This window comes from Sus scrofa, chromosome 10, assembly GCF_054392235.1.
Source record: "Sus scrofa isolate SSC_HxYL_T2T_F1_AM1 chromosome 10, Sscrofa_HxYL_maternal_Yorkshire_Landrace_v2.0, whole genome shotgun sequence".
Classification (NCBI taxonomy): Eukaryota; Metazoa; Chordata; class Mammalia; order Artiodactyla; family Suidae; genus Sus; species Sus scrofa.
The window spans coordinates 93592039-93618274 of record NC_139392.1 but is presented as its reverse complement, the minus strand read 5'-3'; the positions used below and the strand labels follow the sequence as shown (position 1 = coordinate 93618274).

At 54.4% G+C, this 26236-nt stretch overlaps 1 protein-coding gene across 8 annotated transcripts in view; it reads right to left on the bottom strand.

Annotated features, from left to right (window-relative positions):
* LOC102159132 (uncharacterized) overlaps positions 1 to 26236 on the bottom strand; it is a 448204-nt gene that overhangs the window by 69535 nt on the left and 352433 nt on the right. For 2 of the 8 annotated variants that reach the window (XR_014818160.1, XR_014818161.1), the window contains exons 1-3: positions 6339 to 7263; positions 3751 to 3846; positions 1433 to 1609 (exon numbers count right to left, since the gene is read on the bottom strand). Coding sequence is in view for 3 of the 8 variants with exons in the window: in XM_084980604.1 (XP_084836730.1) it covers positions 1433 to 1609; positions 3418 to 3444 (204 nt within the window). In the remaining 5 variants the exon portion in view is untranslated. Of the gene's footprint in view, positions 1 to 1432; positions 1610 to 3417; positions 3847 to 6338; positions 7264 to 26236 lie in introns of those variants that run through there. The other 6 variants (XR_014818162.1, XR_014818163.1, XM_084980603.1 and 3 more) reach the window with 4 other exon arrangements.

Sequence of the window (26236 nt, the reverse complement as noted above, 5' to 3'; positions counted from 1 at the left end):
GACGCTTTGCATTATTAATGGCTGCTCTTCGCCTAATGTGTCTGTGATATCTGAACACCAGTTACAAGCACAGTATTTGCTTGTCATAAATTCCCACTTGAAAATTATCATTAAAAAAGGCACAAGACACAGCTCACTTAATTGATATTATTTTTGAAACTGGTTATAGAATAACACGTTCTTAAGCCTCATCTGTCCCTCCCTCCTGCGCTCTCCACGCCAACATGCCAAACCCCAATGTTAGCGAAGAAGCCCAAGAATCCAACCTGAAGCCAACATCAAGCTGATGAAAGCCCTTCTTTGACGGAAAGTTCCTCTAAAGTCTCCAGCTTCAAGTTGGGCTTGGGGCTGATCCCAGCGCAGTAAGATTCTGTGGCGCTTGGCTGATTTCAGTCTCTTTGGTTGGGTCCTTTAACTCGAACAAATACTGCCTCTCACGGTCCTTCTCCAATGAGTTTCTTGTGCCCTTTGCTCGGGCATTTCTCGGGCACACCCGGGGAGCTGCCTCAGCCCGGGCACAGCTGAGAGGCCTTCACTGTCAAACAGACAAGATGCTGCCCTTCTGCAGATAAGCACACAAACATGAGCACCCCGCATGCTCTTATGTTTAAGAATTTATTTTTTTCAGTTCTCTTAGGAATTGGCCTTTTAGTAGATAAATTTAGGAGGATATTTTTGCATCGAATCTTCCACGAAAACATTTGCTTGTACAGCAGGCCTCTTACTTCCCATGAATACAAAGGGCGAAAGCGCACAGAATGAATACATGATGTGGGTGCAGGATGATGGCTACAGAACCTGTAACCTGATCTGCTTGCTCTGGGACGCTCTCCAAACGCAAAACTGTCGGCACTGGCTATCCCGTCCTTGTACAGAGCCTACTTGTTGCCATTTGCGTTTTGCTGCTCTCACTTCATTTTGGTTTTGCAACCAGCTAACAGAGGCAGGGCTCTGCAGAAACGGGCGTCCCGTGAGAAGCTGGGGGAGGCCACCGCCTGAGTCTGGGCTGGGGGCTGTGGGGGCACCTTCACCCTCCCCTCGGCACACGGGCAGACAGGGCTGATGGAGGTACACGCGTGTATGCAGAAGGGCCTCCGGTTTCTAGCATCTTCGCCCCCGCACCGCTCACTCGGCTTCCACAGGGCTTCGGCGCCCTTTGATTCCTGGACTCTTTCCCAGTCTCCCCCAGAAAGAACTCATCCACACCCATGGCTTTAATGGCCACCCAGATGCTGAAAAATCCCGAAGGAGTTTCTGGTCCGCCCTGGTCCAGACCCTCCCCGGCTTGGAGACCCGCGGCTTTGACGGCTTCCTCGCGAAGCCCCGGTTTTACTGGGTGTCCCCACCAAAACGCTCGTCTTGGGATCTGCTACCTCGCTCCCTCTTCCTGCAGATTCCTGCCCCCGCTTTCTGCAAATAATGTCATACTTACTGCAGACACGAACGTGCCATCTTTCCTGAGCTCGCGGTCCCCAAGGAGGCCCGGCTCCCGTCCGTTAGGGTCTGGCGGGCCTCGCTTCGCGCAGCTGAACCTCAGGCCTCCTCCCTGCTCTGTCCCCATGCGGGGCTGCTGTCGGCCGCACGTCTCCTTGCCGCTCCTCTTGCCTTCCTGGGGCAAAGAAAGGGATTCTTAACACAACAGAGGTCACGCCTTGCCTGTCTCTCCCTCAAAATCCTCCAAAATAGGAACTCGATCCAAATTCCTTCACAAAAGCCCCCACGGCAGCATCTCCCGTCCCTCACGGGCTCCTGTTTGTATGTTTCCCGCACGCGCAGCCTGATTGTAAGTTTCCCGCATGCGCAGCCTGACTGTAGGCTTCCGCACCGGCAGCCTGACCCAGGGAAGAGGCGGGGTCGTCCTTCCTCCGCCCTGGTGCTGTGGGTCTCACCGTCCCTCGTCCCTCGCTGGCCACCCCCGGGTCCTGCTCCGGAGCTGCAAGGGCGCAGCTCAGCAGTTCGCCACAGGCGGCGTTGCTGTCCTCTCCTTGCATCCGCCTTTGAGCAGACCGAGGGAGCCCCTCTCCCTCAGTGACAGGACTGATTCTGCGGCTTGGGGGGCTGGTTTGGGCTCACTCTTCCCAGAGCCTGGCCCCTTCTGACAGCAGCGCCGTGAGTGCCGGGCTCCCTGTTGAAGCCCCGCTTTCCCATGTGTCCACACTTGAAGGGCCCCAGCAGGTGCACTCTTGTCCGTGTAGTGGTGCCCACAGGACGCGAGCTCTCCGTGCCTGGCTTAGAAGCCATCCTGATCATAACTTATCCCGTAAGACAGTGAATCATTTTAAAATCAGCTTCTTTTGGAGTTCCCGTCGTGGCGCAGTGGTTAATGAATCCGACTAGGAACCATGAGGTTGCAGGTTCGATCCCTGCCCTTGCTCAGTGGGTTAAGGATCCAGCGTTGCCGTGAGCTGTGGTGTAGGTCGCAGACATGGCTCGGATCCTGCGTTGCTGTGGCTCTGGCGTAGGCCGGTGGCTACGGCTCCCATTCAACCCCTAGCCTGGGAACCTCCATATGCCGCGGGAGCAACCCAAGAAGTGGCAAAAAGACAAATAAATAAATAAATAAATAAATAAAATCAGCTTCTTTCGAGTTCAATTATTTTATCACCCTCGAAGGGGATGATGGTCTGAATACCCTGATGAACTTTATTTCCGGAAATGGAAATTTCTCTGCTTAAGCAGCTTCTAAAATGTAGCTGTTTTTCTTTCCTACCCTCTTTAAAAGAAAACTGGTGAGTTTATATCTTTCAAAAAGCTTTTGCTGTATTTTACAGTGCGAGTTAAAGAAAGGGCCCACATAAATGTGTAATCCATCCCTTTATGTAGAGTGCTGCCCATACTTTTTCACCGTAACACAACGTTCTTCTTCTGGCTGAGGAAAACCTACAAAGCTCCAAAAATAATACTGGGAGCGGGGGGTGTCCAGTTGAACTAAAATCTGGAAAGGAAGCATGTTTTAAAAAGAAAAATTAGGCGGAGTTCCTGCTGTGGCTCAGTGGAAATGAACCCAACCAGTATCCATGAGGACACAGGTTTGATCCCTGGACTTGTACAGGGGGTTAAGGAGCTGGTGTTGCTGTGGCTGTGGTGTAGCGTGGCAGCTGCGGCTTCGATTAGACCCCTAGCCTGGGAACCACCATTTGCCACTAAAGAGACCAAGAAGACCAAAGAAAAAAAAAAAAAAAAAGAACAAAAATATTAGGGAAATTTCCCAGGGTACATTTAATTAAATATTACCACTTTTCAAGAAAAATAAAATAAAGCCATGTTTACAGATTTTAAAGAAACATACTCAAAAGTATACCTGAAAACCCTTTGAAAGGATGCACACTTCTCAGTCGAGACAGCCCGGGTCACAAAATATATTTCCTCCCTCCCTTCCTCCTCCCTCTTTTAAAGGCCACCTAAAAAAACCCTAACCTTAGCAGTGTATCCTGTGAGAGTCATGCTGACTTTTAAGAAACAGACTCAGGCACGGTGAGTAAGCAGCGTCCAGCTGGCACGTGGGCATCTTTGGACCCGTGTGTGGCCATGACTTTAAAGAATGACAATTGCCGGTATTTTCTTATGGGGCTGAGGGCGCTTCTGAAAGGCGTCCCCACGGGAGTTAGGACGCTGTCTGGGCACCGGTGGAGACAGGGGCTTCATCCTTGGGGGCGGCCGGTGCGGCCGACGGCCCGGGCGCGTGGCGCTCCCTCTCCCTGGGGAGGACGCACACGGCTCCCCCTTCTTCGCTGCTCTCCTTCTTCTCACCTGACCGGGCGTCTGCCTGCTTCCTGGATGTCAGACAACTTCCTCGCCGTCCAACGAACGCCTTCTGTCTTCTATCCGTTGTCCCCACACAGTTTCCTGATCATTAAAAAAAACCAAACACTTGTCACTGTGTGTCCCTTACTAGATACACTCATTCTACACCCAGGCTGGCGCCTCTTTCTAAAGCTGCGGCCGGTCATTAAATAAAAGGGAAAGATGATCAAAATCTCCGCACCGATAATTCCTCTTGGACACCTGATTTTCACTAGCCCTTATATTCTGGTGGTAGGAGATATTACACTTCTCTTTAAAATGAGGGGAAAATGAGGAATAACGGGGAAAAAGATGTACGTTAATTTTAGAGTAAAAAGGATATAAACAAAGCCGTGGAAAAATGACTTAAAGCCGGAACAAAGGAAGCACAACCTCACACCTTACACAAATATTCACTGAAAGTGGATGACAGATTTAAATGCAAAACATAAAACTACATAATGTTTAGGAAATAATGTAGGAGCAAATCTTTGGGCCCCAGGACTTGGTGAAGAGTCGCAGATACAGCACAGTTACACAACCCATCCAAGAAAATCCCCGGAAACCAGACAGCCAGGCAAAAACTTTGTTCTGTGAAAGACTCTGTTACGAGAAGGACCCAGTTAAGACAAGCTCTAGTCGGGAGAAGATGTTTGAAAACCACATATCTGACAAAGGACTAGTATCTAGATTATATAAAGAACTCTTTTTTTCTTTCTTTTTTTTTTTTTTCTTTTTAGGGCACACCTGGGGCACATGGACATTCCCAGGCTAGGGGTCGAATTGGAGCTGCAGCTGCTGCCTACACCACAGCCACAGCCACACGGGATCTGAGCTGCGTCTGCGACCTACACCACAGCTCACAGCCATGCCGGATCCTTAACCCACTGAGCAAGGCCAGGGATTGAACCTGCGTCCTCATGGATACCAGTAGGGTTGGTTTCCACTGTGCTGCCATGGGAACTCCACATAAAGAACTCTTAACCTCGGCCTTTAAGTAAAGTCCAGTTATAAAATGGGCAAAAGACATGAAGAGACATTTCACTGAGAAGGTGCGTGGACAGCAAAAAGGCCCATGAGAAAACGTCGCACACCACTGGCTATCGGGGAAATGCGGGTTTGAAAGCCATGTGGGTCACGGGGTGCACACTTCGTAGGTGTGTTGAACAAAGGACAACGTCCGCCCCCCGCGCTGGTGAGGACGAGGAGAAGCTCAACCTCATACGCGGCTGGTGGGGCCGCTTCCTTAAAAAACTGGCCATGACGCCCGCCACACGACCCAGAATTGCTGTGCTGGGTATTTATTCCAGAGAAATGAAAACTCAGATTTGCCCAAATAAAGGTGTGTAATTGTCTGCAGCAGCCTGATTTGCAAGATCCCCAAACAGGACACCACCAGGAGGTCCCTCCGATGAACGGCTGACCAGACTGTGGTGCGACCACACCATGGCCAAAGCAATAGGCCCGCCTTCTCGGGCGGTTCTGGGGTCTAGGGGTCCAAACTCATGGCCGGGGGGCCCCCGCCTCTTCCAGCTGCCAGTGGTTGCTGGCAACCCCGAGGTTCCCTGGCATAGATGGCCTCTCAGCGTCTGTCTCCATCTTCGCCTGTGTGTGTGTGTCGGACGCCGGTCCAGGAGTGGACGGCTCGCTGTGATTCAGAAAGACCTCAGCTCCTCTGACGACCCCTGCAAAGACCCTGTTCTAAGCTCCCATTCACAGGTATCCTGGAGCGAGGCCTGAACACATCGTTTTGGGGGACACACGTCCACATGGCTGCACCCAAGTGGCCCTGAACTATCCCGTGTCCCTTACGGTGGTGGTGACACAACTCTGCACAAATGTTTGTGACACAGAACTAGGCACACACATTGCGTCCACGTCAGTTTCCTGGTTCTGACCCTGTCCATGAGTGTGTGACACGGGCGCCCTCTCCCTGGTGGGGGATGTTGACAGTGGGGAGGCTGGGGGTACGGGGGGTCAGGGTGGACGTGGGAAAGGCCAGTGCACCCCCCACAACTTTGCTGTGAACCTGAAACTGCTCTAAAAACAGTCACTAAAAAAGGCAAACAAAACCATCTCGGCTCTCCCTCTGCCCGCCTCCTGCATCTGCAGGTGAATTAGATCACACAGCATTTGCTGTGTGGGAGACACACACTCCCACGCCCCGCACACAAACAAGGCAGCCCACGTCTGTATTATCTGAGAGCTGACTTGAGCTTGGGGCATGTGGGTGTCTCTGTGGAAGACACAGCTCTTTAGTCAGAAAACCCAAAAACCCACGCGTCCATTGAGGAAACGGCAAACCTCAACCAGAGCAAACTCCAAACTACGACACACAACTGGAGCGTTTTCCTTTTCTTTTTCTTTCTTTTTTTTTTTTTTTTTTGTACAACGATGTTTATTTTTTCACTGTAGCTGGTTTGCAGTGTTCTGTCCATTTCCCACTGGACAGCAAGGTGACCCCGCCACACGTACAGGTGCACCCTGGGGGCCTGTCCCTTGCCCTCAGAGACCTTGCTTCTTCGGCACCTGGTTGGGGGTCGGGGTCCACCTACCTGAGCGCCCGAGAGTGGTTTACCACGTGTGTCTGACCGACAGACCGCTGGCGTCCTCCTGGTTCTGCAGAGGGGAAATCTCACGTTCTGGGTACTTTTTGGCGACCCCCAAAGTTGTCCCCAAGGTGAAGTCTGGTCTCCTTCGAAGGCGCCCAGGATTTAGACGTCTGGAGAAAAGGCACAGCAGTGCGCTCAGTCTGTCTCTGCCGTTGAGCTCTTTTAGAGGGAGTAGCAGCAGCTGCTCCAATTTGGAAAGGAGACATTCTCTTCCGACTTTTTCTCCTCACTCAACGAGGCTGTCACTTTTAATGCGGACCTAGCGAAGCGCCTTTTTAAGCCTCATCATGCGGAAGCGGAGATCTGGCTTTCGTGATGAACACCTGACAGCTTCGCCAGGCGACAGCACTGAACGCCCTGGCTGCCTCCTCCTCGGGTCTGGCAGCGAGGCCGTGCGGTCACTTCCCGTCTCCCCTTGGATTAGTGAAGCCACACGGCAGATAGCTTCTTCTCTATCAGCCTCACGCAGAGAAAGGCTTGAAGCCTGAACTGGGGGGCTGGGGCGGGCGGCGGGGGGGGGAGGGGTCGGGTCCTGAGCTTTGATGATCTGATGGCGCAGCCAAATTCTCAATGTGGAAAGTGGAACATTCTATGAGGTCCATACATTTTCAGAATTGCTCCCACAATGATGCTTTCATTTTGTGTTAGGCCTGGCATGATGGCCTCTATCTATTCCGGGAAGCGTCAACATCGCCTCAAGTGAAAAAGGAAAAGCTGGTATTTCAAGGCCACTGACTGCGGCCCATTTACATTTCACGAGGGGACATATGCCGGTTCCTTTTATGGTAAAGACACCAGTGACGGAGTGAGACTCCGGACGCGTCCCTCCATCAGCCTTCCTGTTCTGCAGACGGGCCAGCTTGGCTTCGGCAGCAGGACGGACACGTGCTGCACTCCCAGAGGCTGGCGCGGCAACGCTCCTTCCCTTCAGGTCTGCAAACGCCCTTTTTAGCGGAGAGAGCGATTAGTCATGAAAGGACTGACATTTTTATGAACGTGTTTTTGGAAAAGACTAACATGAAATTCTAAATTCAGCATATGGTAGTGGTCAAATTGAGTTCCTACTGTGTAGGATGCTTGCGTGGGAACCTACGCGTTCTCCTGGCCGGCGCGCAGAGAGGCGCTTGATGAATTTCACCAGTGCCCTTAATCTCCTTCCTTGGCTCTGAGCCCATCCTGCAAAGGTTCATAAATCCCACAGCCCCTGAAGATTATTACAACTCCTAATAGTCTTAGGACACGAGAAAGAAGCGAGGCTCAGTGGCACAAAACGCATCCAACAAATGAAATCATATAAATAATTTAGGTTTCACAATTTAATTTTTATGGGGTGTTTTTTGTTGTTGCTGTTGTTTATGGGGCATAATAAGGGCTGTTGGCTGCGCCTGCAGTAAATAAAGGGGGACATTCCGACAATGAACATTTCACTGCTGTTGCTGTCTTTCGCCGCTGGCAACACTCAACCATCCCATTCCAGCCTAAGGTCACAGGCCTGTTCATAAATAACCATCAGAGAGGCAAACGCTCTCACACACGCGCAAATCTGTCTTCTATTTTTAAAATAAAAGGAGCGAATCTGCTCCTTTTCTTGCTACAAATATTCTCCTTTCATGAGCCTCGAGCACGTCTTACGCATCTTTGCTTTGAAATAACATGTGCTGACTTAGGTCATCGGGCACCATTTTATAGATTTGCACACAGACCGGGCTCCTTCGATGTGCCGAGGACTCTGCTGAGCGTTATGACAGGTGTCCAGAGATGACCGTGCAGGGCCCTGGCCTCGAGGAGCGCGTCCTTCATACACCTGGGGGCGTCTACGTGGGCAAACAGAAACTCTTCCAGATACGGCAAGAGGGGATGCAAGACAGCACATAATTGACCAAAGAAAATAGACACGTCTCTTCGACACCACAGATGTAGAGACTGGCCTACGATTTTGCCTTAGAGTAGCTTTCAAAGTAGTCCACGGAAAAATATTTGCGGCCAGCAATATATTACTTACACTTTATACATGTAAATATACAATTTTACATTGCAGCTACCATGCCATGAATGGAACACGATGCTTAAAGCTGTTTATCCAAGTCTGCTGTGTGGCCAAAACTTCTCAAACTTAAGTTGTCTGAAGGCCCATCGGAACCGTTACACCTACTCGAAGCTCGTCTTCTCAGGAAGAGCCGAGCGCTCTCATTCCCACGCCTCATTCCGCCGCGGGGGGCTGACACTGCGGGGAGAACAGGGGACACGACAGACCCGCGTCCTGCCCTCTGTCGGGTGTGGTCTCGTCTGCCCAGTCTGTCCTAAGGACGGGGGCGGGGAGGGACAGGGACGCCGCTTCCATTCACTGGACATCTGCTTCCAGCCACCAGGTAAAACCCTTACAGACGCGTATCTCACACACACACACACACACACACACACACACACTCATGCCCAGACCTAAGGGCTCTAAGCAGAGCGTCCCCAGCCTCGCCCGCGTGGGAGGACAGCACTCCCGAGTCTGGGTTCAGTGGGAAGCCTGGGCTGGGCTGGCGGCTCTGAGAGGCCTTCTTCCCCGGCCGGGGCGCCGGCTGGGCTCCTTGGGTCCCGCCGTGTCCATCCGCTCTCTCCGGGAGACCAGAGGGGTCCTCTCCACGGTGCTCAGGGCCCCCAGAGAGCCTGCCCCAAACATCCCAGCGTCCCTTCTGCTGTGTCCCAGTGGTCAAAGCAACGGGCGAGGGGATTCGAGGGGGGGAAACCCTGCCCTGGAGGGGGGCGGGCGGAGGGCAGCCTTCTCTGCAGAAGTGGACACATCCACTCCATCCGCCACCCCCTCCCGACCCCACGGAAATGGCTCAGAGGAAGGGGTTTAGTGTTTTTTGTGCTTTGTAGGTGAGCAAACTGAAGCTTAGAGATGTGAAGAAACTATTTAACTTCCTGGAGTTCTCTTCACATTCTTGAGAGTCATTTGTTAAAAGGGGCTTGACCTGAGACATACTGGTGATTAAATGCGTCTTCTTCAGTTCACCACCTGCTGCAAGACTATAGGCACTGTATTTGTTGTTCCCGTAACACAGGAATAATAATATCCATCTCGCACGGTTATTTGCAGAGCGGAGTTGAGTGGCGCTCAGCACAGCTGCCGTGCACAGTGCCTCGCAAGGCCTCAGTGCTCAGGGCTGATTCCCAAGCAACCGCTCCCGGGTTGGAAGAGCAGAGCTGAGTCACGGGGTCTGAGAGGAGAAGAACGTGTTACATTGAGAACGGAGAGCAGAGGGCTTCGGGGAGGGAAATGGTTATTGTTAGGAAACCGTAAAAGAGTTTGGCCACTGCGATCGTGGGACACTGCCTTCAGGTCATTAACGAAGGTCCAAACGGGCCAAGAGCGTGTCTCTCCCCTGAGGGAAGGGGTGTGTGCAGGGGAGGTGAGAGGAGGGACGGGGCCCGGGGGAGTCCCTGGGGACAGGGAGAGGGGAGGACCTGGGTGCCAACAATTGCCACCAGCCCTTGTGATGCTCCCTCCTGGCCCCAAGGCACCCCCGCCCCTCTTCAGAGTTCTACTGCGTCCCAGCAACTCGGTGCCTCAGGCCGAGAAAGGCCAGCCCACCCCGACGTCTCTTCCTTCTCTTCCCCAAAGCGCTAGTTTTCGTTTTGTTGTGTTGTGTTGGGCTCGCACCACCGAATGGGGAGGGGACTGTGGTCGTCCTCCCGGGGGCTCCCAGTGAGCACCGCCGGGACCCGGGGAGGAGACCGAGCTTCACGCCGCTTGCTTTTCGGGCTTGTAGGCAGGGGCCTGGGGGGTACAAGCCAGCGCCTGGTGTGGGTGATTTTAAATGGAAATGACAAAAGTCCACGTAGTCAACATTTCATTGAACATGGGTCAGAGAAAGGGCGGAGCCGGAAGCCGGATGAGAATTCAACAGAAGCAAGAAACGAGTTCCCGGGACAGGGCTCAGCTGTCACGGGTGGTGGAGGAGGCGGCAGGTGGATTTGGGGGTTAGTTGACGTGTCTCGTTGAGCCATATTTGGGACGGAATTTCAACATCAGGAAGCAGGGACGTCCCGCCCCTCGGAAGCTTGGACATTCGGGCCGTCATTTCATTGTCATCAGGCCATCGTTTCACACGGGCGTGGAAACCACGTACCTTCCATGAAGCCAGCCTACGTCACTCAGCCGGCTGAACACCGATTTGCCGCGTGCAGCTCAGGGCTCGTCCCAGCCTGCCAAAACTTTGCTCGGATTGTGAAGAAATTATGGCATGTGTCTAAAATAAAACATCTTAAGGTACATAATGAAGGGACTAGATGTCCTGGGACCCACATCCTTCCTGGCTGTCTCTGCAAACTCAGAGACAGGTCCGGTACCAAGGCAATTAAGTCAGTGGGGAAAAGAGCCAAAATTAACCCAGTATATAAAGAGCTACTGCCAAACCATGAGAAAAAAAGAACATTCCAGTAGACCTTGGTGAAAAGTGCCAACCATTATGCTGGGAAATTAATGAAAGAACTGCAATGGCCAACCAACCAATGGAAACACGCTTAACCACCGGAGTAACTGACGCTGTTGAGATAGAGAGGAAGATGAGACATCAGTTGGGAAATGCGTTCCAAATGCATAACATTAAGTGTTCTGTCCCATTGTTTGTGGTACGGCATCTGCACCCTTGAAGAGGTCAGTTTGGCAATTTCTCACGAGCGTTAAAGATTTACCTTTGACCCAAGAGAAACTGCATCAGAGACGTACACATTTACTGAAGGATGATTGCTGATCATCCCACCCTGAACGCTACTTAGACCTCCATAAAAAGGCAAGAGTTAAACACATTATGATACATGCGCTGACAACCAGCACAGCCACCCAAATCTGTAACTTGAGGAATATTAAACTGAGAAGATGCTTGTGATGGGGTGGTAATGCAAAGAAAGAAGACCTCCCAGCTGCAGATTCAGTGCCACCTTAACTACGGAAAAAGAGACGCAGGTTCTTGCAGGAAAATACTGAGAAGAGCAGACGCCCTAATCTTGAGAATACACATTTCCAAAGTGATTGGCTGGCTGGCACATTACCCCTTCTTCCTCTTGTTCTGAATTTTCAAAACTTTAGTGAACTCACAAACCCTGTGATTTTAAAAAAGCAGAGAGAGAAAAAAAAGGAGTTCCCGTAGTGGCTCAGTGGAAACAAATCTGACTAGCATCCAGGAGGACGCAGGTTCGATCCCTGGCCTCGCTCAGTGGGTTAAGGATCTGGCATTGTCGTGAGCTGTGATGTAGGTCGCAGACTTGGCTTGGATCTGGTGTTGCTGTGGCTGTGGTGTAGGCCACAGCTACAGCTCCAATGTGACCCCTAGCCTGGGAACCTCCATATGCCTTGGGTGCAGCCTTAAAAAGACAAAAAATAAATAAATAAAATTTAAAAAGCAGAGAAAATTCCACAACAAATATGCCTTCCCCTTCAGACACTCTCCAGAGCCCTCGAGCATGGCTGGAGTCCTGTGCAGGGTCACTCAGGAAGGCTCCGGCTCTGAGGCCCTCGGCTGGTCACAGGTCGCCCTGGGAACCAGGCGCTCAGGTGCCCTTCCTGAGGACAGCACACTGGTGAAGTGAAGGTATAACCAGGCGTGCTTGGAGGAGGAGCGGCAGGTGGCTTTGATTCTTCTGCTCCAAACAGTATCCGTTTCTCTCGCTTCGTTGCTGTCATTTTTAATTTAAAACAGTTTCTAGCAAAACCAAGTAGAAAGCAGGGCGTCCCATGTCCTGTTCTACCGAAGGCCGCCCTGTGGGAGCGCCATCGGGGTGGCTGAGTGGGGAGCACCCAATAACCGGATGGCCAGCCCCAGGGCTGCCCCGGCAGCAGGGATGACACGGCCACTGTCACCTGTCCACTGAGATGGGCCCTGAGGGCTTTGTCATGTGGCCAAGGGGCTGTTTCTGGGGCCCCAGATGTCACCGCAAATCTGCAAGGGACCCAGTGCTGCTGTGCGGGAGGGCAGTTTATCCTCGGAAAAGTCACAAATAGAACCGAAAAAACAGTGGCAAATACGTTTACATACATGCGTGTGTACACACACACACATGACGTTACATCTGTGGCTGTGACACACACATGTGCAGCTATACCTGCCTCCACGCGTTCGTTCTTTTTAAATCTCTGCACCCGCACTGATCCCTTCCTGATGCTCACTCTCACCAGTGTGTGTGACACGCGGCCCTCGGGGTGTCTCGCGCAGGAACCGGGGAACCGGTACCGCTCAGCCCCCTTCCCGGCGGCCCGCACACAAGACGGGGGCGGGGGCGACCCGCAGGCAGAAGCGCAAGGAGGGGCGCGCGGCTCTCAGGCCCAGGTCTGCGTCGGGTCAGACAGAGGACGCTCCCTGCGCCTCCGGCTCCCCGGGCAGCATAGGCCACGCGGAAACTCGCGTTTTTGCTCCAGGGCTGAGCACACTCAGCAGCTGTGCGCGGCTTGCAGCTCAGACCCGCTGTCGGAACAAGGGTGGAGTAAGGTGCAACCCCAGCCGAAGAAACCCCCAAGTTCCCCACTAGGTGACTTAGAAAGTAATTCAAGCAGGCGCCAGCCTCTCTAAAATGATGCCACTCTCTCTGTGCTCAGCGACGTCCCGAGTGGCCGAGAAGGAGCAGTTTCAGGTCCTGTCTCCCGAGGAGCCCGGGGGGCCTCAGGCCGCGGAACGGCCACATTCCCTCCGCCGCCCTCCTCTCCCACCCGGCCCGCGTCCCTCTCCCTCCGCAGAACGGCCTATCCCACTCCCAGTTTTCCCGGGGCCAAAGCCAGAGGGACCTTCCAGCCACTCCTCCCCTCCGCCGTCCTGTGACCACGTCCCCGTCCTCGGCCGCCCCTCCCTCGGCCCGGGGGGCCCGCGGCCCTGGAACTCAGGGATGCTCCTAAAACTCCTTTCTGCCCCTGAACGCGGGCTGGTCCTTCTGCTGCCTGGGGACCCCGGCCATCCCCACAGGCTGACCTCCAGCTCCTCCCCGCCCCTGAGCCACCTGCTCGCCACCTTCACTTTCTGTTTCAGATCCAGCAAGTCCAATCCCCCCATCTCCCCTCCTGAGTTACCCAGCCAGGGGCTCAAGCCAAAAACCCTGGAGCAGAGAGAAAACGAGGAGCCCCTCGAGGAGCCCCCTTTTTGGGCTGAATTATGTCCCCCAATCCATGTGTTGAAGCCCAAAGCCCAGGGACTGAGAATGTGACAGTGTCTAGAGACAGGTGATTACAGAGGGGATGACGGCAAAATGAGGCCACGGGGTGGGGCCCTGATCCCTCATGACTGGTGTTCTTATAAGGGGCCATGAGGACACAGACACCCACAGAGGGATGACTGCCTGAGGACACAGAGAAGACGGCGCCCACACCCAGGGGAGAGGCCTCCATCTGGCTTTCAGCTTCCGGAGAAGGGAGACAATGACGCCTGCTGTTTAAGGTCCCCAGCCTAGGGAACTTTGTTACAGCAGCCTGGGCTGACCGATACAGTCTCTTGTTTAACGACAATACAAGACTTCAAGAGGAATGGGGGTCTTCCTGCCATGGTGCAGGCGGTTAAAGGATCCAGCCTTGCTGCAGCTGTGGTGTAGGCTGTAGCTCCAACTTGGACTTGATATCTGGCCCAGGAACTTTTCACATGCCGCAGGTGAGGCTGAAAAAGAAAAAAAAAAAAAAAGAGGAACAACGGAGCATGAATCCAAGGACCAGCCCTTCTGATGCAGGTGTGAGCAAGGGCCAGTCCCTCCCTGGACCAGGACAGCTTTGGCCCCTCCCTTTCACACCCACGTCAAGCCACCCCAACCCACCCCCAGCCTTCAGAACTCAGCCGGTTTGGCCATCCCTCCAGCGTGGTCCAGCCATCATCTGTTCTCCCAACGGCCTCCTGCACCCCGACCGCACGGGGCCCGCCTGGTCCCTTTGCGATGGGTCAGGTTTGCTCCTTCCCTATTCAAACCCCCTCAACACTGCCCCCCGGTCAGGGCAACATCCTGCCCCAGCCAGTCCTGCCGCTGTCTCCTCCCGCGCTGGGAGGAGTCTAGGCTGTAAGTGCCATCGCTACGTGAGAGAAGGAAGTAGCACGCAGACCTCGATCAGCTGGTAAAGGAACACAGCTACTCAGAAAGGGAATAAAAACAACCAGATCGATTCCTCCAATGTCAGTTATTTTAGTGCCTTGTAGGCGGAGTGTCAAATCCACAGGACAGTCCAGCTTCACGTGACGCAAAATAAAGTAACGCTTGCAATACTTAACAATTTGTAAGTGACCAGAGAGATTTGGACACCATCATCTCACTGAGCCTCCAGGAGACCTTTGAAGGCATGCGGCCCACGTCTTATAAACTCCTGATTTATAGACGGGGAAGCCGAGATCCCAGGAGGATGTTTGGTGCAAGATGAACAGAGCTGTTCGCAGGCTGGCTTCCCTCCGCTGTCCCAGGACACTCCGAGGTCAATGTCACGCTTGGACGGAGAGCACTGGCTGAGCATCTCGAGTTACAGCACCACGGCGGCCGGAGGAAGACACGGTCCCGTCCAGTCGGGGCTCTGTGACCTTCTGTGTGCGTGTGCGTGTGTATATGAGTGTGTATGGGGGGTGGTTATTTGTGAGTAACCTTACTAGAGAGCAGTGATTGCTATGAGCTCCCTGGTACCTGATGGGTTGTTTCTAACCACAAGCAGGGAGCACGCGGTGAAGAAAAACAACCTAAGTAACAACTTGCTGCTTTCCCGCTCCCCCGGGGAGAGTGGCATCTCCGGGGCCTCCCCTGACACACCTGGGGCGGGGGGTTGGAGATGCCCCGCCGGGAGGGAGCCCTCTGGAAGGACGGGTGTTGCGATGCTGCAGTGCAGCGCACCCTCTGGCCGTCATCCGTTCCGGCCCTTCCAGGTCCGACGCTACTCGGGGTCCAGCGAGCAGGCCGCGTGCAGCAGTGGGGAAGTGAGGGGCGCCTCTGGAACCCGGTGTCTCCGCCCCCTCGAGACCGTCCCCCGCCCCTCGTGCCGGCGGGAGGGACCCTGCCCTCCCACGTCGGCTCTGTGCCTTGGTCTCCTCTCAGAAGCCTCCTCAGCAACGATGGGGCCTCTTTCAAAAGGAAACTCCTGCAGAGGAGACTCAGTCCTGGCGCTGATGCGCCGCAGGCGTCCCTCAGGTGGCCGTCCTTGGCACGCCGGCCCGGTTGTGGTGAACGCCAGCTGCGGTTGTGACGGGGACCCTGCGACTCGTCTGTTGGCACCAGGAACCGCGGCCCTGAGGCTGTGCGAGGCGGCCACCACCCGAAGGGGCGGCCCGGGAGATGGCTTTGTGATTTGGTCCCCTCCTCGGCAGCGAGGGGACGGCAGAAAGGAAGGCTGCTGGCCCCCGGGAGTGACATGGGGCACACAGGTGGCAGGGAACGGCCGCGCAGAGACGAGCGCCAGGCCAGGCGTCTGGCTGCGGGGGGACCCCATCAGCAGGAGGGCAAACACACACCAGTGACATTTCGGCTCCAGCAACGTCCCTGGCTGCAGGTGGGCGACAGCAGACGAGAGCCTGCGCTCTGCCTGCTTTTCCCCTGGAGCGCTGCCCATGAGAGCGAGCGAAGAGCCACTGGCGTACCTCCGATAGAGAAAAGACACAGGAGTGTTTCCCGAGGTGACCTCTCTCTTGCTGCTTTGGACAGAGCAGACAGGAGGCTGCACCCAGGCCCTTGGAGCCCCACGCAGCTCCCAAGGAGCAATACCGGGTTCGGTGCGCAGACAGACAAACGGCGGCGTGGCCCCTGTGCGGGCCTTCTAGGCCCTTCCACACCATCCTTCTCAGCCCTGACTGGTTTGAGCTGTTGGAGGTTCCGGTCGCCAGAATCGAACACCACGGACGGGGCTTAGGAGTGAGAGACACTGATCTCTTGCGGCTCTGAGGCTGGACGCCCTGGATCAGGGGCCAGCAGGCCTGGGGTCTGGCTCGCAGATGGTGGAGGCCCCGGCACCTCTTTCATAAGGACCCCAACCCCACGACCTCATCAGCTCCCAGGGCCCACCTGGTAACACCATCACGCCGGGCGCCATCGCGTGTGAGTTTTGAGGAGACAAGCTTTTGGTGCTTGGCAGTTAACGACAAATCAAGTTTTCTGACCCTAAACGTGCCCATGAGGGAAACCCCACGTTACGGCGGGAGCCTGCAAGTCCCCGCACTCGGGGCCGACCAGCAGCCCCGCTCTTTGCAGGGTCCCCTGACGTCAGTGGATGGCGGACTCGGCACACAGAACTTTACAGCCATGGGTGTCCAGTAGCCTGACTTTTTTATGGTCCAAACGAGGAGACACATTCATTCTCGTCTTTACCTAAGAGAACACGTGGGCGGTGGGAAGCTGTCAGACGAAGAAACCGTTCCGGGGCGAATATTATTCCAGGAAGCAGAACGTGACGTCAGGGGACCGGACTCAACACCCGTGTCCCTCGTCCCTTTTCGGGGTGAGAGGGGGAGCCGGTGCCCTTAAAGGACAGCCAAGGTGGTGAGAGCCTCACTCGGGCAGCCAGGGACTGGAAATAGCAACAAAACCCGACACTTTCAACAGGGTTTTCCAAAGTTAAGTGGGGGGCCTTTGAGCTCTTTGTGTTTTCTCTGTCCAGCTCATAAAGTTTAGAGTGACAGATGACAGCGAGGCCACCTGATTCAGATGTGCCCGTGGGGGAGGCGGCTGCAGCCCCGCATGGCGAGGATGGGGCAGGGGGCCGCCTCCCGAGGCAGCTGTGAAGGGCACGGCTCCGCCTTTGAGGAAAGATGAGACACTCCTCCTCTCAGAACCGCACCCCGACATCCTCAAAAACCGGGGTGCTGTCTTCCGCCCTCCCTGGTGAGAGCATCTTTTCAAGAACGTGGCATCCACATTTGAACCCCGAGTCTGAACAAGGGAGACGCATGAGCCTCCTGTTCCACTTACGATGAACTCATCTGAAAGGTAAAGTCACCTTAATTAACACTGGCGCTGGTGCTGGGATGCGGTTAATCCAGGGAACAGGTTTTTAGTCAGCAGCCCGGGTCCCACGAACAATAGCAGATCAGCTTGTGCAGCAGCAGAAGCCTCACGGAAGGAAGTCCGCTCATTTTGGGTTGAACCCCACTGAAGACTGTGAAAGGACCAGCCGTGAGATATGCGCTCAACAGTTCCTCTTTCATCCTGAGACACCTGGAGGGGCACGAACCGTGACAGCCCCCCACCCCCGGAGCTGGGGCATGCGGTACCGGGTCCACCGGAGGAAAGCGGAGAGCAAGGAAAGAAGTCAGTCCCCCGAGCCTGTATTCACTTTAAAAGCAGAAAGTAAGCCAGAGGCTGAGGTGCTCTGGAGAGCAAAGAGCCTCTGCAGATGGCACCTGAGATGCGGTCATTCACGGCCGCGGGGATGCTGGCTAACAGAGACGGGAGTGTCCGAGGGACGGACCGACTCGGGGTCCAAGCCCCCCAGTCATAGCTGCCTGGGAGCCTGCAGCGCGAAGAAGGGCATCTCTGAGTGGACGCCTCCTGGGGGGCTCCGCCTGGGGTCCCCGCCCACCCTCCCTCCATGTGCACCCCCGCCCCATCTCCCAGGACAGCACCGGGCCAATGGGAGCCCCTACCTTCCTGTTCTTTTTAAAAAATCAACTTCCCAAAGACAGGAGCCAGAAACTACGAAATGCCCTCAAAGCACATAACTCACTGGTTGTTGGCCACTCAGAGATGTGTCGCCACGAGCACAACTTCCTAACACCCCATCCCTCCCAAAGAACCCCCTGGGCCCTCGGCCCTCCAGTCCTCCTCCTCCTGCAGCCCACACACCCCACAGACCGTCTTCTCCAGAGTCCCGTCCGGCCCTCGCGCCAGAGCCCCGCGCCCGCTGCCGTCCTTTGGGGCGGATCTCGCCCTCTCAGCACAAGGTTTGCGAGCTTCTTCCGCGTCCAGCCCGTGCCAGTGCCTCATCACCCTCAGCGGGTGACTGGCATTTACCGCCTTTGGCTGATCCATTCGTCCCCTGACGGACACGTGGGTGGTTTCCACTTTTTGGCTATTAGAACGGATGCTGCTGTGGCCCCTCAGGTGCAAGGGCCGTGTGGACGTGCGTTTTTGTTTCGTTTCTCCTGGGCGTTCAGCGGGAAGCAGAGCTAAGCATTCTGGGTCACACGCTAAGCATTTAATCACTTGAGGAGCTGCCACACTGATTTCCCAGGAGCTGCACCATCGCGCATTCCCGGGCGTGGGGTACAGGGCTCGGTGCCCCCATGTCCTGGCCAACGTGCGCACAGCCTTCCATGCGGGAACGGATAAGCGCTGGGGCCCTAACGCACAATGAGGTGGCCACGTTGCATCGTGCACTTGCAGTGTGTTGAGAGGGCAGATCTTAAGGGCACACACGTGTGTGCACATGCACACACACACCCCGTAGCTATGTAAGGGGATGGATGTGTTCCGTGTTTGACTGTGGTGGTCATTCCACACATGTGTGCATGGAAGCACCACGTGGTCCACCTTCAGTCCTGCTTCTTCCGCACAGAGGTGGCTCTGGGGCCCACGACGGCTGGACACTGAGTTCTGGATGTCAGGTGCACCCTTGGACGAGGGAAGAGAGGCCCCTACACGGTCCCGAGCCTGTCTTGGTGGGTGTCCACACCAGAGACTGAAGGAGCTCGGAGGTGGGGATTTAAGAGGCCACCTCCTCGTACAACAGGAACACGAATCCAGACTAATAACCTGCGACTTGGAGGGTAAGCCTGAGGCGTGTAATTAGGGAGATGAATTCCAGCAGTGGCTGGCCGGCAGCGTGAGGAGGGCAGTGGCTCTGGAAAAAAGAGCTGGATGGAGGGGTGTAACACAGGCTGTTAAAATGTGAAGCTTTTCCATAACTGATTTTTAAATTAGGTGCGTTTTCTGCTTGTGGATGGAGGCGGGGAAGAGACGAGGGCATCTGGATCCTGGGCGATTCTCAGCGCAGCACAGACAGCGGGCACTGGCTGCTCGGCTACCCTGCCAGCCCAGGACTGGATGCGGGGAGCCTGGGAGCCACGGGGTAGGGGTAGGAGAGACTACATTTCTGGGGTGCCAGCTGCACGGAGGCTTGAGCTGTCTCTGCACGCCTGGTGCCTTTGCTGAGTCAGCAGGTGGCCCCCACTCTGCAGGGAGAAGAATGGAGACCGAGGGCCGGGGTCACTGCGCCATCAGAAGCGGTCACAGCCCTGGGAGTCTGCGCTCTGCCCACTCCAGGCAGAGCAGGGGCCTGGCGCTCCGTCTCACTGGCTTGCCACTAAAACGGATGTTTCCAACAGCAGAATTTTTGTATATTTTCTCCAGGAAGCCCTTATTCAGATGCAACTATATTTCCTGATAAAGCCCCAAACTACTATTTAAAAAGGAAAAGTGGAACCTGAGGTTGGGAGGTGGCTTTTAAAACGTAACCCCCCTCCGTGTTACCTGCCCCCCTTTCTCGGCCCTTGAGTCCCGTCTCCCTGTTTGGGGGAAAGAGGGTCATCCACTGTCTCTGTCTGGTGGGGGTGAGCTGAGAACTGGGAAGGCGGGAACTCGGGGCGGGCGCGGTCTGCGGCTCCCGGAAGGAGGCCTCGGGAGGTTGGGGAATCGTCAGAATCGTCATCAAAGCACAGCAGAGACTGCTGGCCCTCGTGACGATGGTATATGTTGTCCAGGATGCTTCCGTCCTGCTTCCCCTTGGCGGGTGGGCAAGAACTGGGGAGAATTCTCACTTTGTAAAAACACACAGAAAGCACAGCACACTCGACAATATGCCAACAACATAGTATGGCAATAATTAAAGTTACCAGGTTGATTAAAATGCCACCTGTCTGATAGGAAACAGTAATTGCACAACCTCCGGGTGATGAGCCACACAGAGCCGGAGGGAGGGGCTGAGAGGAACCAGATGCTGCCCTGGGGGCGGCTGGGACAGGGCAGCTCTGGGACCCCCGGTGGGTGATGCTTGGAGGGCAGAGGAGGACGTGGTGCAGCTGGACGCAGGAAGGATGGAGGAAGGAGCTCCCTGGAGGCATCTCCTGCTTATCTTCAGACACCGTCCTTCTCTCTCCACCAGGACTGACCGCGTGCTGAGCCTGCTGGACCACTGCCTTTGCTTCACCCTGACTCTCTCTGTTTTGTGTTCTTTCTTGAGGTACAGAATGAGTCACTTGTGGCCACAAGCAAATGCAGAGGAGAGGCACAGGAGAAAACAAAGTTTAGTTCACTCGTAGGTCCTGGAGGCAGGAGGTGCGGCCGCCACGCAGGGCCACGTGGAGAAGCACCAGGCTGCTCAGGAGCAAGGGCAGCGTGCAGAGCGAGGCCCTTCCTGGGCTCATGGGGGGAGGGGGGCAGGCGGGGCAGGAGAGCAGGGTGGGCTGGCCAGCTTGAGTAATGGGGGGCTTTGGGCTACCGGGCTGTCCCTGGGGGCCTGGCTCCAGGCCCTGAATGAGGGCAGAGGGGATGGCCCCCCGGGTGCTGGGCATGTAGAGGGGGTCTGGCTGTGGGGTGGCTGGTTTGCATCTCGCAGGCACACTCCCTGGGGGCCCTTTGCCATCTCTGAGACCTGGTTCGTCCCAGGAGGCCGTCTCCCCAGCCAGAAAGCTTCTTCAAGGTGACAAAGAAAATCATAATACGCAGAGAGTTAAAACTACATTCAACCCCCACCCCCACCCCCATCCAAGTGCCATTCCTGCCGGTGGCAGAAGTGAGGGCAGGAAATACGACTGTTGGGAAATGTGATAGACACACAGCTTATGCCCCTAAAGAAGACCCGAGGAGCTCCCAAGGTGGGAACAGTGGATGAGGAAGATCAGACAGCAGGTGAAAAGGACCTTCCCACGTGCAGGGCTCTGAGCAGGCGCAGCTTCCCATCCAGCCGGGGCCGACGGGAGACAGTGAGGCAGCTTCGGGGACGTGATGGATGGATAACGTGTGAGGGCAACTGGGAAGCCCTGATCCTGAGGAATTTGCCATGTGGCGGGGGCGGGGGGGGGGTCTGTGCTGCCCCCCAACTGGCGGGCAGACAGGGAGGTGCCAGTCCTTCCCCTGGGCGGACAAAGCAGGGCCTGGCCCCCACCCGCTCCGCCCACTTCCGGGATCACGCCTCTGGGTGTGCGGGCGGTTTGTTCTGGTGTTACCATGCGCGGGGCAGTGGAGACGCTGCAAACCCTGGAGGAAAGGATGGTGAAAGGATTGCCCTGCGCGCTGGCGGCTGAGCACATCCACAGCCTGCCCTACAGAGGAGGAAGCCGCGGCTTGGAAGACAGCACGGCCCGTGCAGGATGGATGCTCATTTCATCAACACAAAGTGGTGGCCCTGCTGCCGGAACCGCTGGCGCTGCCCACACCACAGCCCTCCTGTCCGCAGTGACTCCAGAGCTGGCTGCGGCAGGTGCTCACCCACACAGGGCTGCCTTCACCGTGCATCGTGGAGTCGGCATCAGCACCACCCCCGCTTCACCATGAGGGGACTGGCCCGGGAGGCTACAGACCCTGCCCCAGGCCGCAGGTGGGGGCAGACCGGGGATCGCATCAGCGCAGCTGGCAGGGCGCGTGCCGAGCCATCACGGCGCGGGAGCCCACCGTCCGCCTGCCCCCTCCCCTCCCTCCCAGCATCTCCCACCGTCCCCGGTTGGCTCCCACTTGCGGTTTCTGTCATCTCTTGTTCCTGCGGTTCGGGGGTCGTGAGGCAGACCCCTCTGGGCTCCACTCAAGAGCACAGGGGCTCTTGTTGAAAGACAACCAGAAGTCGTTTCACAGCGAGACTAGGTCATTTAATTTGGATGCTATTAAATTAATAAAACTCTAGGGGCTGGCCGGTGACAAATGAATTAGACATTCAGCATGCAGTCCAAGCACGTAAGAGCGTGGGCTGACGTCCTGACCGATGAGTTTCGGACACACATCAGTCAGCTGATCACCTGTCTGCCAGGTCAGGTGATCGGGACTGAAAAGTCTCATCACGCATCTTCAGTGGGCACAGGCAGCTCGCTCTACTGCAAAGACCACTGTGTCGTTACGATGGGGCCACAGGCTGGACGGGACACCGCCAGTCAGATGTCACTGAGAGCTTCCTGTGGGCCAAATCGCTCTTCTGGAGGCGAGGGGACCTATGTGGCATGGGGCAGGTGCGCACTGGGAGCTCAGCGCCGGGCTTCTCCGGGTGCTCCCTGGGGACGGCCCACCCGTGCACATTGACGCGTGCTCCAGCGCTGTGCTCTGCATGTCCTGGAGAGAAACTGGACATCATTTACGTGTCCATGGGCCCGAGGATGGAGAGTTACAGCCTGGCACATTTGTCCCATGGAATTTTTTCAGTTGTTAAAATGAGTGAATTGGAGCTTCAGGTGTCAACATCGATAAATCACAGAGAATATGAAATGAAGAGTGTAAGAGGGTGAACGACACGTGCTGTCACATGACACATGAAAGTCATGTGTGGATACACATTTTCACACACTATTCACGAAGACACGCCCTCCCATAGCAAAAACATCAAAGCGGGACCGGCGCTAAACCCCGAAGTCCGGATGAGGCTTATTATTCAGAAAGGATCAACCGCGAAGGCCTGGAGAAGCACCGCTGGGAGAGTCAGACGGTACTGACCCTGCCCTATTTCTTTAAAACAGTCAGCACCGAGGGAAGGATGTAGAATACCGATTTTAACGATGTGCGGTTCTGCGGCGTCATTCTCTTCTCCACGTTTTGTGAGGCTCGACATAGATCAAAACACAGCGAGAGCTTCCTGTGAGCTGCTAGACGAGGGTGCTCAGGGCGGAAGGCTGCTCCCTGCAAGGAAGGCACAGGCAGCTCCTCCAAAGGGCATCAGACAAGACACGCATCTCCCCGGCGCCTGGAGCAGCCGCGGTGGAACAAAGACCCGTGTGACGTCTGTCTTGATACGAGCAGACCTGATATGACAACCTTTTTCTGGAGCAAAATCTATCCCCCAAACACCTCACTTTCCTGGCGCTTCCCCTTTGTAAACATGGCACACACACGAAGCAGCATGCCAAGGAGTGGGGAACAGGGCGGGAGGACAGCGCGACAGTGGGCTTGGGGAGCCGTCCTTCCTGGGGACACCTCTGCAGACCTTTCGACGTTCCTGCTCATTTGGAATTAATCTGGCTGGTTGTACAAGAAAGACGAAATCACAGGTGGCTCTGAGCTCCTGCCAGACTTCTGGCGGATTGAAATCTGGGCTTGACGATGTCACCTTTCACAGCAGGCTGGGATGGCGGCTTTGGCTGACAGCACTTGATCCCGTGTCTTCTGCTAAGGGTTTTCCCCTAGCTGTCTAAAACTGCTTGAAACTCGGCTTTTCCACTTCCTTCATGTTTAGATAAATCTGACAAAAGGCACAGAAACAGTCGGTAGCCAAACAAATGGGAATGACCAGGCCGCCGACCCTAAGCTCCCAGTGGGGAAGAACGAAGCCTTCATCTGTTCCCCAAAATGTTCAGGAGACATTGTCTGACGCTGGCCAGCAGGACTCCGGGGGTGCGCTTAGCTCCTGGGGTGACAGGTTTGCTCACAATCAAGAGAGTCACCGGAATCATTTCTTGACATTCCCGGGTCCTGTCTAGAGTGTCCTGATGCTCGTTCAAAGGCATTCTCGTGACATGGGCAAAGAATGTTATCACTGGTTGCCAGGGACCTGTCCTCCCAAACCAGGGGAGGCCACGACTTTGTGAAGAGGTTGCCTGTACACAGAGGACTGAGATGATATGAGCTGTTTTTAACGATGCAGCAAAACCTGGTCCTTGCATCACAGCTCCTCAGCCCGCGTGTGATTTTTGACTCAGCTGTGGTACACAGGTCACACAAGCTCACCTGCTGTCCCCTCGGGAGCATGGGCTGCATGTCCCTCCTCTTTGCTTCAGCATCTTCTCCAGTCCTGGGGGCTCACTGGTCCCACACGAGTGCAGACCAGACATCAGAGGCATCCACGTCCGAGGGGAGCCCTCCACCAACGGTGGCAAGTGCTGGGCCCTGTGCTTCCTTCTGGAAGATGATTCTGGGGGCCATTCTGCATGTAGGTGTGGTTTTGTTTTGATTTAACCTGGTTGGGTTCTGTATGACTCTGACGCTGTGGCTTAATGGTTTTTGTTTGTTTTGAATTTTTTTTTCCATAAAGTTTTCTCTCCCTTTCTCTCCTTTCTTATGGGAACCTGACTTACACCCTGTCTCTTTGCACTGTGTATCTGTCCCTGACCTATCTTCCAGCTCACTCGTTTTCCTCCACTGCTGTTAAACTCACCCATTTGTTCCTAATTGCAGCTATTGTGCCTTTTTGTTCCAGCGTCTCCCTTTGGGTCTTTCCGTAGTTTCCAGTCCTTTAACTCTTCTTTTAGTTCCATAAAAACTGTAATCCTATCGGAGAACGCCTTCATTTGAATGCCCTGTTTCCACTGTCCACTGTTCCCCATTGTTTTTGTTATGTGCCCTATTATTTTTGATGGAGTGCTGGACATTGTATATGAAAAAATGAAGTCCCGTCTGAGGCCCAGGATGATGTTTTATGTCTCTAAACAGAGTGCACATTGCTGGTTCTCCTGAGGTCTCGCTCTCCGGCTTGCAGACAGCCACCCTCTGGCTGTGTCCTCGCACAGTGCTCCCTCTGGGTGTATGCATTCCTGGGGCTTCGCTGTGTCCAGGTTTCCTTATAAAGACACCATATTGGGTTAGGACCACACTAATGGCCTCACTTTAACTTAGTGTCCTCTGTAAAGACCCTATCTCCCGATACAGTCACATTCTGAGGTACAGGGGGTCAGGGTTACGGATGTGATTTTTGTGAAGGGGACACAGTGCAGTCCGTCACACGAGTCTGCCGGAGGGAGCAGTGTCTTACGCGAAATGCAAAGGAACTGTTCATCTTATCACCTTATGGGACTTAATTCCATTTTAATAAACCATTTGAGTGTGTGTGTGTGCATGCAAAAGCCAAAAACAGTGTTTAAAGAAAAAATTACCGTAATTTCTGTATATATGCATATACAGACTCTCAGATTTTCTGTTCTCATACACATTCCGTCTATGTAAAAACATATTTCAATTAAATTTTTGGCAAGATTGACAAATTTGCATAGAGAAAATGAATTCCATTGAGGCAATCTAATTCATTTCTAAACACTATGTAACATTTAAGGAAATTTTTATTTTTCATGAAATTATCAGTTATTATCTTTTCCCCATTTAAATGTTTGGTAAAGGTTGCTTTATGGATCATAGTTTTGCCCATATCAAGTTTTACTGATTTAGGGCTTCTGCATTTTCTTTTGAATGGCCACACCTGTGGCATATGGAAGTTCCCAGGCTAGGAATTGAATTGGAGCTGCAGCTGCCAGCCTACGCCACAGCCACAGTAACTGGATCTGAGCCACATCTGCAACCTACACTGTGGCTCATGGCAACGCCAGATCCTTAACCCACCGAGCCAAGCCAGGGGTCAAATGGAACCCTCACGAACACTGTGTCAGGCTCCGAACCTGCTTGGCCACAGCAGGAATTCCGGCTTCTGCATTTTCAGTGTCTGTATAAGCATGAGTTTTGAGGAGCTAAATCTATTTTCCTTTAAGTAACCTATCAAGTTTTATTTTTTTTTTTGAATTTGATTCTTCTGTTTGTTTTTAGCCACCAAAAACCTCACCATGCCCAATTCTTATTGCTGTCATTTTTCTATGTGTTTCTTTTATCCAACAACCAAGAGAAAGCTGAAAATAGATAAATGAAAGTTTTACTCATCTCTTAAATGGTCCAGGAGAAAATACTGAACGCTTTCATTAGAGAGACATACCAAGAAAAAAGGAGAAAGCCAGGATGGATGGGGAAAGGCACGGAGACTGGAGGAGACAGCGAGCGGGGAGAGGTCCGTCTCTTGTGGCGAC